The sequence below is a fragment of the Amblyraja radiata genome, chromosome 11 (assembly GCF_010909765.2).
Source record: "Amblyraja radiata isolate CabotCenter1 chromosome 11, sAmbRad1.1.pri, whole genome shotgun sequence".
Lineage (NCBI taxonomy): Eukaryota > Metazoa > Chordata > Chondrichthyes > Rajiformes > Rajidae > Amblyraja > Amblyraja radiata.
The window spans coordinates 32759737-32773814 of NC_045966.1; the positions used below are offsets into that span (position 1 = coordinate 32759737).

The 14078-nt window shown below is 45.0% G+C and overlaps 1 protein-coding gene across 1 annotated transcript in view; it reads left to right on the top strand.

The window, feature by feature from the left end:
* Positions 1 to 14063, top strand: part of c1qtnf2 (C1q and TNF related 2) — a 28057-nt gene extending 13994 nt beyond the window's left edge. The window contains exons 2-3 of the mRNA XM_033029652.1: positions 8367 to 8615; positions 13286 to 14063. Of these exons, the coding sequence (XP_032885543.1) occupies positions 8372 to 8615; positions 13286 to 13917 (876 nt within the window). The 5' untranslated portion in view covers positions 8367 to 8371 and the 3' untranslated portion in view covers positions 13918 to 14063. The remainder of the gene's footprint in view (positions 1 to 8366; positions 8616 to 13285) is intronic.
* The last annotated feature ends 15 nt before the right edge of the window (positions 14064 to 14078 follow it).

Sequence of the window (14078 nt, forward strand, 5' to 3'; positions counted from 1 at the left end):
ACTCCCGTAGCCGGTGGTGGGCCTCCTTGTCGGGGCGATCAAGCTCCTGCACCGGGGTGAATCCCAGCTCCCCCGCACCGGGCGATCTGCCTGGGTCGGGGCTAGGCGAACATCGTGCGACTTTCGGAGCTTCCCGACGTCGGTCTCAACCCAAGACTGCGAGCTTCTTGATGTTAAAGTCCGCAGTTGGAGCATCGATCCCAAGCAAGAAATTGGCTCCGATGGTAAGTCCATGCCCTGCGGTGGGGCTCAAAGTCAGTCTCGAGCAAGGTCACCAGCTCCACGATGTTAGGCCGTAGAGGAACTGGAGATACGATCCGGAAAACAATCGCATCTCCGGCCACGTAAGAGATTGAATCCTACCCAAACCTCACTCCAATTCCAATGGAGATGTATAGGTTAATACTCATGGAGTCTATCTTCTGAACTGCCTTGAAAGACATTTATCCCCATATTTTTGAAGACACGTTGTTCATGATGTAGGACACATAGGTTTGATGGACTATTGGGGCATTTACAGGTAAAAAATTATAGCCAATTCTGGTCACATAAGATGTCCACATATCTAATCTTTACATCATCTGAACAGGAAGGGGTGTTGGGAGCCCAACTTCATTTTTATCCTTAATCTTCATGCAATGCCATGTTTCTGTTGGAATTTTTTGCCACAGTAGGCTGTGGAGGCAAGGTCAGTGGATATATTTCAGAGATAGATAAATTCTTGATTAGTACGGGTGTCAGTGGTTATGGGGAGAAGGCAGAAGAATGAGGTTAGGAAGGAGAGATAGATCGGCCATGATTGAATGGCGGAGTAGACTTGATGGGCCGAATGGCCTAATTTTACTCCTATCTCTTATGATCTTATGATCTACCCAAAAGCCACCATCAATACAGAGTCCATTTCTATCTATTTTTGTAACATATGGAATTATTATCACACACAAGTCATTTATTTTTACCCTTATAGGAAAACACAGCAGAATCTACCATAGTTAGAAAACCTGAAGTGGTCTTTCAGACTGCTAGTAGCTAAAGAAGAGGCAGCTCTGGAGATAACCAGGATATTGGACTGCTGCCCCAATGATGGTGAGGATATCTGTGGGTCTATCTGTTTACCTCATTCAGCTTACAGCCTGCTGAGAGCTGATGACTGTCAGGTTGTTTTATTAATTGTACAACATGCAGAGCTACTGATTGCGGTAGGCGGCGCGGCTCTCGCCAGCAGCGGCCTCTGCAGTCCGTCTGCGTTTTTATTATTTTATGTCTATGTTTTAATGTAGTTTTTGTTATTTTTGTTGGGGCATGTGTGTGGGGGGGTGGGGGTGGTGTGGGGGGGAGGGGGAAACTTTTAAATCTCTCCCTGCACGGGAGACCCGACCTTTTCTTTGTCGGGTCTCCGTTGTCGTTGGGGCTGCAACGAGGAGCGGCCTCCAACAGGAAGACCGGGGACTCCAGTGCCGACACTCACCTCACCGTCGCGGAGCTGGCCGAGTCCAGAGCGGGTGGAGCTGTGGTGGACGCTGCTGCGGCCCGACCCCCGGAGATTCGGTGGCTGCAACTGCGGGTTTGGCGGACGGCACCGGGAGCCCGCGGGTCCCTGGAGGGAGACCGCTTTTCGGGGCTTCCGCAACGGCGACTTCTCCCGCCCGAGTTGCGGGGTTGAAGAGCTCCTGGAGCGGGGCCTTACAGCACCGCCCCGCGCGGCTTGGAATGGCGGCGGGCTGCGAGCGCGCACCGGGGGCTCTAACACCAAGACCCGGTGCGCGAACTTGCATTACCCGGCGTGGTTTAATGGCCACGGGACAATTCGCCATCGCCCGCCGGGGGCTTTGACTTTGACTCTGACATGGGGGGGAGAGTGCAGTGGAGAGAGAAGTTTTTTTTGGCCTTCCATCACAGCAATGTGATGGATGTTTATGTAAAATATGTTGTGTCTTGGGTCTATTTGTTGTAATGTATGGCTGCAGAAACGGCATTTCGTTTGGACCTCACGGGGTCCAAATGACAATAAATTGAATTGTATTGAATTGTATTGAATTGTATTGTATTGTATTGTATTGCAAGGCTTCAGTTGCTGCCCAAGCTGGTCCCACTCTGGGTCCTGCAATACTGAGGTATTGCCAGCAACTGTGGTTAGCCTACACTGAAGATCTGCTAACTGCAATCAGCAAATAGGCAGGGACAAATAGATCCTGAACTAGAATAAGAAGTAAGAAAATATTGTTTCTTTGAAGGAAACCTTTCAGAGTCACTCAAAACGAGTGCTTATGAAATGATGTGATTGCAATTGGCTGGACAATGCTTGATGGAACCCTTTACCTTGATGCTGTTCTCCCACCAAGTGATCCTCACAGCTCAGGGCTGCCAACATTGGGTGAGAGTTGGGAGTGAGAAATTGCTCCAGGGCATGAGTCTCACGCCGAAAGCGTGAGAGTTGGCAGCCCTGCAGCTGCACTAACCATCTGCAGCCCTATATATTGAACTGGAGGCCTCAATGCTGGAGGTAGCTTGTGATGCAGAGTGATTTGAGGCACAGCCAGTGGATTCTCTGCTGCTACCAGACCAACTTGATGCCCTTTTGACAGCTCATGCAGTCAAAGCGCTTTCCAGTCAGAAACTTTTAAAAATAGTGTAAATAACTGTAAAAAAACTAAAAATAAAATGATTTAAAAAAATAATATATTTACTTATTTAAAGAACAACAAATATATAATATTAAGCAATAATGTTAATTAAGATAAAGATGGACATATAAACAACTTTTCACATGGTGGTGCAGCGGTAGTGTTGCTGCCTTACAGCGCCAGATACCCAGGTTCAATCTGATTTCCATCCTGACCTCTGATGCAGCTTCTGAGAAGTTTGCACATGCTCCCTTTTGGGGATATTGGCCAAATGCAGGCAAATGGGATGCCTAGAATACCACCTTGGTCCCCATGGCAAAGGTGTTCCATGTTGTACAGCTCTATATCTCAATGACCGGTCAACTCTTTGGGTTTCTTCCAGGCATTTTGGTTTTCTTCCAATCCCAAAGACTTGTGGGTTGTTAGGTTAACTGGCCACTGTAAATTGCCATATCCAGGTGAGAGGTAGAATCTAGGGGGAACTTATGCAAATGTGTGAAGAAATAAACTAAAATGATTAGATTTGATCAATGTAAACATGGTATTTTACCACATTGACCACAACTTCCTGTCTTAAAAATAGATCAGAGAAATGAAAATCTGAGCAAGATAAACGCCTACAGTGTCTTCTCTGTCAGAAATATGTTGAATTCACTTTCTAGGGACGTGTAAGGAATCCATATGCACCACGTTTTTGTAATTGTGCTTAGAGTATTAAGTGCAATCACTACTATATTGCATTTTGTTCCTACAAGCAAGAACTACCGTAATTGGTTAAGAGATAATAATCAATGAAATCTATTTAATCTTAGATTTGCCTTTCTCAGTTCTGTTTTATACTGGGGAAGGTGTACGTGAGCAAAGTGTACTTTATTCTAGTTTGGTATGAGGGAAAGAGCAAAGTATTAGTCTGTGTGGGATGTCCAAATCCTGAACTTGCACATGCAATTGTGTACATGGGCCTTTCCTTACCTTACCATGCACACATGCAGATGAATTAGCAGCAGAAGTAAGTCATCTACAAAGGGATATACGCAGGTTAAATGCAGTCAAAGTGCTATCAAAGATCTGGCAAATGAAGTATAAGGTAGAAAATGTGAAATTCCCCATTTCAACAGAAGTATAAAATAAAGCATATGATTTAAATGAAGGGAGTTTGCAGAGCTCTGAGATCTTCTGGCCTTGTGTATGATTCACAAAAGGTCATGATGAAACTGCAGCAAATTGTAAAATTAACAGAATCTTAACACGGAACTACAATGGAATGTATGAGGTTACACTGCATACTTTGGCCTGCACAATTATGATCTGGTTTTCCAACTGTAACTAATAATTTATTGTATATTTATTTGTTGTACTTTTGTGTACTTTTGTAAAGCTGCAAGCAAGTAAGAATTTCATCATTCCGATCCCAGTAGATATGACAATTAAATACTCTGAACTCTTGAACCTATTTCTCAGGGAATTGATTACAGAGAAGGTAGATTATGCTTCAGTTATGATGTACCTTGTTCCGGATAATTATGGTGGGAGAGGGGGAGGGGTGGTGGGAGAGGGGTGGGGGAAATGTTGGAAAATGTTGGACAAAACCTGGTAAATAATAGGTGGATACGTTAGGGGGGGGGGTTGATAGGCAGATGGTTGGACAAAGGCTACAAATGAATGCTCTCCAGAGATGCTGCCTGTCCCGCTTAGTTAGTTAGTTAGTTAGTTAGTTAGTTAGTTACTCACTCCAGCATTTTTTGTCTACAAATGAAAAGACAGAGGATGAAACAAAAGGATTAAAGAATTGCAAATTATGAAGCTAGAGGAAGGAATGTGGGTGGAAAGGGACGGGAAAAATAGGTGCGTGTCCAGGTGAGGCATATGAGAGAAAGGGGATAGCTAGGAAAAAAAGGGGGTGGTAAAGAATTGAGAATTCAATGTTCATACTGTTGGGTTGTAAGCTACCCATATAGAATATGAGGTGCTGTTGCTATTGATTAGCAAGTTTGCTGATGATACAAAAATGTGTGGTTTTGCAGATAGTGAAGATGGTTGTGAAAGATTGCAGCAGGATCTGGATCGATTGACCAGGTGGGCTGTGGAATGGTTGATGGAATTTAATACAGAAAAGTGTGAGGTGTTGCATTTTGGGACGTCTATCAAGGGCAGGACCTACACAGTGGATGGTAGGCCTCTGGGGAGTGTTGTAGAGCAGAGGGATCTAGAAGTGCAGGTGCATGGTTCCTTGTAGGTCGAGTCACAGGTAGATAAGGTGGTCTTCATCAGTCAGAGTATTGAGTATAAACGTTGGGAGGTCATGTTGCAGTTGTATAAGAGGTTGGTGAGACCGCATTTAGAGGATTGTGTTCAGTTCTGGCACCATGTTATTGGAAAGATATTGGCAAGCATGAAAGGGTTCAAAGAAGAATTATGAGGATGTTGCCAGAACTAGTGAGTGTGAGCTATAGGGAGACGTTGAGTAGGCTGGGTCTCTAGTCCTTGGAGCGCAGGAGGATGAGGGGTGATCTTATAGAGGTGTATAAAATCATGAGAGGAATAGATTGGGTAGATGCACAGAGTCTCTTGCCCAGAGTAGGGGAATCGAGGACCAGAGGACATCGGTTCAAGGTGAAGGGGAAAAGATTTAAAAGGAATCTGAGGAGTAACTTTTTCACACAAATGGGTGGTGGGTGTATGGAACAAGCTGCCAGATGAAGTAGTCCCAACGTTTAAGAAACGGTTAGACAGGTATATGGATAGGACAGGTTTGGAGGGATATGGACCAAGTGCAGGCAAGTGGGATTAGTGTAGCTGGGACATGTTGGCTGGTGTGGGCAAGTTGGGCCGAAGGGCCTGTTTTCACACTGTATCACTCTATGACTCTATTACATTTTCCATCATCTTTCTACATAAGAATATAATTCAAATAAGAGAGTGGCACCCAGCTATCGATTGCTTTAAGTGATGATAATACTGAAGGACTTTTGTTGTTCCTCGGGTTGTGAAATGTATACCAGAAGAAAAATAAATTAAACCCGCATTATAATGGAGCAATAAGGAGTCCGTTATTGCCGATTGTCTATTATCACCGAGTAAGGTATTACCATTGTATATAGTTGAACCAAAGAACTACGGATGATGGTTAATACATTAAAAGCCACAAAGTGCTGGAGTAACTCAGCGGATCAGGCAGCATCTCCGGAGAACGTGGATTGATGACGTCGGGACCCTTCTTCAGACTGCTGAGATATTCCAGCACTTAGTGTTGTTTTACCTTAAACTAGACGCCGATGACGCTGGTCTGCATCAGCGAGCCCTTCTTCACCCACCGCAAACTCCAGTTGAAGAGGCTGTTGTAGCGGCTCGCGTTGTAGCTCCTGGGGACAGCGCTTTCTTCAGGCCGCTGCTCGGTCACCTGGGGCTCCCTCCCGTCTCACCGGCTGCTGCTTCTTCCTTTGCTTTGCTCAATCCATCGCTTCCTCCACTGCCTCCTCCTCCTCTGGATTTGTCCACTCCGCCGCTCCCTGCTCCACCATCGCCTTCTCCTCCTTCCACGCAGTTGCGACATTTTCCAACGTGGAGTATTGCGGCAACTCCGAGGAAGGAGGAGGAGGAGGTGGCAGCAGTGGAGGGGGGTGGTGTGAGAGGCCAAAAGGACAGAGTGATAGGAGAAGGAGGTGGTGTTGGGGGGGTGGTATGGTATGAGGCCAAAGGCAAAGCAACAGCAGAAGGAGGAGGAGGAGATGGTGGGACTATTGCAAGGATGGGTGCTGATGGTCAGTGGGAATTCAGTGGCCAAAGTGCCTGTTACTGAATCTATTTCATCACAATTTAGGAAGATAGTCTGTCCTTGGAGCGAGAGATCAATGAAGATTCATTAGATTGGCACCAGGACTGAGAGATTTTGGTTCTGCAGAGAAACTAGAGGTGACATTGCCCTCATTTAATTAAGATTCTACAGGAAAATTCAAAATTGTGAATGATTTTGATAGAATACATCAGGAGAAACTGCTTCTACTGGCAGAAGAATAAAGGTTTTTAAATTATTGGAAAAAGTACAAGATATGAGGTAAATGTAATTTCTGGTCTACGTAACCTATCATTATGGTCCTGAAGGTATTGCCTGAACAAGAGGTTCATGCAGATGTATAGAGAAGTAATAAAAGCTGTACATTAATACAATGCCCTCAGTAAATATGAGGCATTTTACAACTAACTGCTTCCAATTGGGTCCCTATTGACACCATAGCTTTAGAAAAGAGGAATGATACGCAAGAGAAAAAAAAGAATAAGGTTAATTGGGTAGGTTTTTTTTAGTAAGCCAGCATAGGTGTAAGGGCTTCCTTCCTTATACAGTAGTACAATTTTATGTTCCTTTGTGTGCAGTAGACAAATTGTGATGGATAAAATTTACTGCCATGTTTCCTTACATTACAATGTTTAATTAACTTCTAACTACATGTAGAATACTTTGGGACATTCTAAAGTGTCCTTAAGTAAGTTACACAAATGCAACTATTTTTCTTGCTTTTAACTAAACCTCAAACAAGATACACTGAAACTGAAACAAAAACAGACCTTTTCTGCATGATTGAATATATGCACAATGGAAGATTAATATCCTCTCAATTCATCATTCAATGTCATGTCAAGAAGTATAATATTTTACAGTATCTGAGAAGTACATGAGCTTACAAAATGTCATGGCATAGAAGAACACACAACAATGATTAGTATAGAAAGGTACTTGATGGCTGACTCCTTGGATCAAAGGGCCTATTTCCATGTTGTATGACTAACACACAGAACGTAACATAGAAGTAAACACTAGCAATTTTACATGCAAGAAATCATGTAGGTGATTTCACCCTATGGGTGATTGTTGGTCAGAACAGATGGTGGGCTGTAGGATCTGTTTCCACTCTATATCTCTAAAATAAACTAAACAAAACTAATATCTTGGCTTTTAAAAATAACTATATTTGTTGCTATCTTTTTGGGTTAACATGAAAGCTGCTGAGGCGCCACAACCTTGCTAGTTTATAAATTGTAACATCCTGTACTTTCAGTAAGGAGGTTTAATAGTATCACAATGTAAAGCAATACACATTAAATAATGCTACTGTGGGTGTACTCCATTTCAGAGTATTCCATTTTATATCCTCTCAGAATATTAGGCAGGGGGAGATATAAACAACATGGAAGAGAAATGAATGGAATAATGCATGTCATCGTGGGTACTCAAATACAGACTTATATTTGGGCTTCCACCACTCGTGGTATCTTGCTTTGAGACCAGTCTTCATGTGTACACCTAAAACAATAGATAGCCTTAGTTAAGCATTCAACCACTTCATCAGAGTTGCACTTTTAAACTGTGTATAGTGGCTATCAATAATACTGAAGATGGTGCCTGATTTATTTCTCTCTATCTAGCCACCACATGATTGCCCAACTGACTTGGCAAAGATCAGCATCAAACCTACTCTACAACACTTAGTTTCATAAACAATTTCCTTTTCAAATTACAGAAATTGTGTGGTTTTAGTCTTTCTGCTGACAGGACAGCAAACAACAAAATTACTTATCACTGTACCTCAGAACATGTGACAGTAAACTAACTAAACATTTCACAAATGGCCTACTTGACATTATGCCACTATAGTTTTGAACTAAAAAATTGTAAGTACAAATTTGGGCTCAATAAAATGTTGCGTAAAGCAATAAATAAGAAGCTGTGTTAACTTTCTTTCCTAGGTGTGATGATGCTCTGGCTGCTTCTACTTGCCTGCTTTACATCCCATGCTGCCAATCAACTCCCGACAAACCAGAAGTCATCCATTACATTTGATCCTTCCCAGCTAATTTGTAGTGCACCAGGACCTCCAGGGGCACCGGGGCCTCCAGGTTATCCTGGATCTGCAGGTCCTATTGGAAGAATGGGATTGCCTGGAAAAGATGGTGTGGATGGGAAAGATGGTCAGAAGGGATACAAAGGAGAAGAAGGTAAAATAATTACATTTCTCTATCCAGCATTTTTCATCAGCATGCCTGGACATTAAAACATTGGTTTCCAAAAGCAGTTTGCTTGGTTACATACATTGGCTACTGTCCCAAAGAGAACACATACAAAAAACAATAAATAGTACAGAACTTGTATAAATATTTATGAATTTTACTATAACCGATTACACTTGTAAATAATTAAATGCACTTTTTAAAATAATGCTATTAGAGCAAGTAACCTCTTTCTATAAAATACTAAAATAACTGATTCGATTTTGGAGTAGAAATGTTTTTATAAAATTCTTAACCGCGGAAAATTAGGTTTTAATACAAATAAAATCAAAATGCTTTAGGCTATAAGTCTGCTGCATGAACAAATCTTATTACTTATTCCATAAAATAATTCCTTATATTATTTCAGGGGCTTATCGTAAAAATCCAAATATCCAGAATAATATAAGCTACGTTATTTAAAAGTAAAGCATAAAACAGCTTCTTCAATTTTTCACAATGTTACAATGATAAAAATCTATATATATGACTAAAACTCTGTTTGTTTGTTTGTATGCATGAGTGTGTGTGTGTGTGTGTGTGTGATGTTTCAAAACCCTGCCAAAATGGTACACGATAGTGCTACAGTTTTTGGCCCTCCTTACTCACCATTGTCCTGGAATGTAAAAGAGACAAGTTTCGTTCGGATTTGTGTTATTGATTCCAAGATGGCGGCGCTGGCTTAACAGCTGCGGCCCACCTGCAGTCCGTCTGTTTGTTTTCTTTCTTTTTGTTCCTTGTCATGTTTTAGTTAATTTTGTTTTATTAAGTTGTGTATGTGTGTGGGTGTGGTGGGAGAAACATGTTTTGGTCTCTTCCTTCAGGGGATGCGACTTTTTTTTCTGTCGTATTCCCCGTCCCCGTCTGCGCCGAGGCCTAATGGCGGAGCTGGCGGCCTCGGAGCTGTGGCGGCGGCAGCAGCGGCAGCGGAGACCCAACTCAGCCCCGGAGCTGTAGGGGCGGCGGCAGCAGCAGCGGAGACCCGACTCGGCCCCGGAGCTGTAACGGCGGCGGCAGCAACAGCGGAGACCCGACTCGGCCCCCAAGCTGTGGCGCCGGCAGTGGCAGTGGCAGCGGAAACCCGACTCGGCCCTGAAGCTGTGGCGGCAGCAGCGGAGACCCGACTTGGCCCCGGAGCTGTGGCGGCGGCAGCAGAGACCCGACTCGGCCCCGGAGCTGTAGCGGCGGCAGCAGCGGCAGCGGAGACCCGACCCGGCCCCGGAGCTGTAGCAGCGGCAGCAGCGGCAGCAGCGGCGGCGGCAGTGGAGACCCGACTCGGCCCTGGAGCTGTAGCGGTTGGCAGCAGCGGCAGCGGAGACCCGACTCGGCCCCGAAGCTGTGGCGGCGGCAGTGGCAGCGGCAGTGGAGACCCGACTCGGCCCCGAAGCTGTGGCAGCGGCAGCGGAGACCCGACTCGGCCCCGGAGCTGTAGCGGCGGCAGCAGCGGCAGCGGAGACCCGACACGACCCCGGAGCTGTAGCGGCGGCGGCAGCAACAGTGGAGACCCGACTCGGCCCCGAAGCTGTGGCGGCGGCAGCGGAGACCCGACTCGGCCCCGGAGCTGTGGCGGCGGCAGCGGAGACCCGACTCGGCCCTGGAGCTGTAGCGGCGGCAGCAGCGGCGGCGGGAGCGGAGACCCGACTCGGCCCTGGAGCTGTAGCGGTTGGCAGCAGCGGCAGCGGAGACCCGACTCGGCCCCGAAGCTGTGGCAGCGGCAGCAGCAGCGGAGACCCGACTTGGCCCCGGAGCTGTGGCGGAGGCAGCGGAGACCTGACTCAGCCCCGAAGCTGTGGCGGAGGTAGCGGAGACCCGACTCGGCCCCGAAGCTGTGGCGGAGACAGCGGCAGCGGAGACCCGACTCGGCCTCAGAACTGTGGTGGCGGCGGCGGCGGCGGCAGCGGCAACGGAGACCCGACTCGACCCCGGAACCGTGGAGGCGGCAGCGGAGACCCGACTCGGCCCTGGAGCTGTAGCGGTTGGCAGCAGTGGCAGCGGAGAACCGACTCGGCCCCGAAGCTGTGGCAGCGGCAGCGGCAGCGGAGACCCGACTCGGCCCCGGAGCTGTGGCGGAGGCAGCGGAGACCCGACTCAGCCCCGAAGCTGTGGCGGAGGTAGCGGAGACCCGACTCGGCCCCGAAGCTGTGTGTTTTTGTCATTTTTTAATTATATGTATGACTGCAGGGAAACGAAATTTCGTTCAGACCGAAAGGTCTGAATGACAATAAACGAATCTAATCTAATCTAATCTAATCTAATGTTATACTTTAGAAGTTATTGACATTTTATACTTTACAAGAACCACTTTTCCACTTGCCCAGCGCGTCAGCCACGTCACAATGACAGTGGGATCCCGAATCTAATTTACATTAAAAATAAAATTAAAAAATGTTTGTTAAATCGCTTTAACCAAATTCTTCCATTTTCATTCACAATGACGTCACAATGGGATCCCGAATCACATTCACATAAAAAATTGCGATCTTCAAAAAAACTCAGTTTTAAATAAATTCTTCTGTTTTCATTAACAGCTAACATTGTGTTTAGGTTTTTTAGAGAACGCAATTATCATTGAGAATTCAAATTTTTTTTAAACATCGCGATTTTCATTGTGGGGGATGGGATAAGGGGGAACTTTCTTGTTTTTAATCGCGATTTTCATTGTGGGGGGATGAGATAGGGGGGAGGTGAAGGGTGGGGCGCAGGGGATAGAGGGAAAGGAGGGGGTAGCGAGGGAGAATGGTTTTGGAGGGAGGGAGGGAGTGACTGAGGGTAGGGACAAAGAGAGGGAGGGAGAGGTGAGGGAGGGAGTGGGGGAGGGGAGAGGGGAAAGAAGAGGGAGGGTGAAAAGGAGGGGGCGGGAGTGTTGGGGGGTGAGGGGGAATGGAGGAGGATAGCGGTAGGAAGATGGATGGCGAGCCTTGCCTCGGCAGCGTGAAGTGTAGATGTAGAGTCAATGGAAGGGAGGTTGGTTTGGATGATGATCTGGGCTGCGTCCACAATTCTCTGCAATTTCTTGAGGTCTGGGATGGAGCTGTTCTCAAACCATGTTGAGATGCGTCACGATAAAATGATTTCTATGGTGCATCTGTAGACATTGGTGAGGGTTGTTGGGGATATGTCGAACTTCCTAAGCCTTCTAAGAATGTAGAGGCGTTAGTATGCTTTCATGGCCATTGCGTCAATGTGGCTGGTCCAGGACAAATTGCAGGTGATATTTATTCCTAAAAATTTGAAGGTTTCAACCATCTCTACTTCAGCGCCATCAATGTGTACCAGAATGTGTGTACCACTTTGCTTCCTGAAGTCGATCACAATCACCATTGTCTTGCTGACATTGAGTGAGAGGTTGTTGTCTTGGCATCAGGTTAAGAGGTTCTCAATCTCCTTCCTGTATTCTGTCTCGTTATTTGATATACGGCCCACTATGGTGGTGTCGCCTGTGAATTTGTAAATTGAGTTGGATTGGATCAGTTGTATTGACTGCACAGTCACGATATTATATATAAGAGGGCGAGGAAAGCATCCTTGCTGGGCACCAATGTTGAGGATTATCATGGAGGTTGATTTATCACCTACCCTCACTGATTGTGGTCTGTTGGTCGGGAAGTCAAGGATCCAGTTGCAGAGGGGAGTGCTGACCCCACGTTCCATGGGTTTGGAGATGAGCTTGGATGGGATAATGGTATATAAAGCTGAGCTGCAGTTTACGACCACCCCGGGCTGCGGTGTTTGAGCCGGCCCGTTTGCGGGGTTCGGTGAGCCGCGGGACTGTCTGTGCCATCGCCCGGTGGGGTATCGCCTCAGCGCAGAGGGAGAAGAGGAGGGAAGAGACTGCAGCCCTAAGATTTTTGCCTCCACCACAGTGAGGAGGTGCTTGGAGGACTCACTGTGGTGGATGTTAATTTGTGTTTATTGTTGTTTATTATTGTATGTATGACTGCAGGCACGAAATTTCGTTCAGACCGTAAGGTCTGAATGACAATAAAGGTAATTCTATTCTATTCTATTCTATTCTATGAATAGGAGTCTGACATAGGTGTCCTTCTTACTGTTCTAACACGAAGCTTGAGTTTGGCCATCATTGATCTGGGTTTCAGAATAAATTCTAAATTCTTAAACAATTAGCATAAAACACAGCAATAAAAACACAATACAATAAATTCTGTGATATTTTACTTTTTTTTACCTTCAGCACTATGTAGTTGTACAGTTTATTTTTAGGATTACACCACATTATAAAGCTAAGGTAGAAAATGGAAAGCAATTGAAATATACACACATGCACATGATAATAAACACATGTATCTACAACTGGATTTAGTTATTGTTCTGACAGGTTGCTTAAATTTCAAACCAACAAAATATTTTTTTTTAACTGTGAACTAACTGTGCCTGTGGATAGAAATAAAATAATGAATTTGTGTGCATGAAACACCTTACATGATCTCAGGATGAAACAAACCATTTAACAACCATAGAAATACTTTGGAATCACTATCAGAAAATAATTTACAACAGTAACTAAACATGAGCTCTTGATCTTCTGTTTCAACACCTCTGTAATCATACCAAAGGATTACAAATTGTGGGGAGAAATAAAGCAATGGGTTTTTTTTTAGGTGACAGAGGAAATCAAGGAAGAAGCGGAAAGTCTGGCACGAAGGGGATACGGGGAGCTATTGGCAAACTAGGCCCCCGAGGACCAAGGGGCAATAAAGGCGCTCTAGGTAGTGCGGGAATACATGGACCAAAAGGTACCGATGGAAACAATGGAGCACCTGGTTTGCCTGGAATCTGCAAATGTGGCATTAACACAGCAAGATCTGCCTTCTCCGTAGCCATCACTTACAGCTTTCCCAAGGAACGCATGCCTATCAAATTTGATAAAGTTCTTTTAAACGAAGGAGGACACTACAATGTTTCCAGTGGCAAATTTATATGTGGTATACCTGGCATTTATTATTTTTCCTATGATATCACCTTGGCAAATAAGCATCTTGCTATTGGGCTGGTGCACAATGGCCAATATCGTATAAAGACGTTTGATGCTAACACCGGCAACTATGATGTGGCTTCTGGTTCAACTATCATGTACCTAAAACGGAAGGATGAAGTTTGGCTGCAGATATTCTATTCTGACCAGAATGGCTTATTCTACGACGCTCACTGGGCAGATAGTTTATTCACCGGGTTTATGATTTATGTTGATCAGGACTATCTTAATGAAATTGAAGAAGAACAAATCTTCTAGAAAGCACGCACTTTGTTCCATGAACATTAGATGTTGAAAGATACTACAATAGACTTAGTTCAACACCTTTCTAAATATCCTGTTCTGGATTTTACTCTAAGTGATATGTTCATAGTCTAATAAAGTAACACCTCTATTAAAATGGAGACAGAATAATGTCA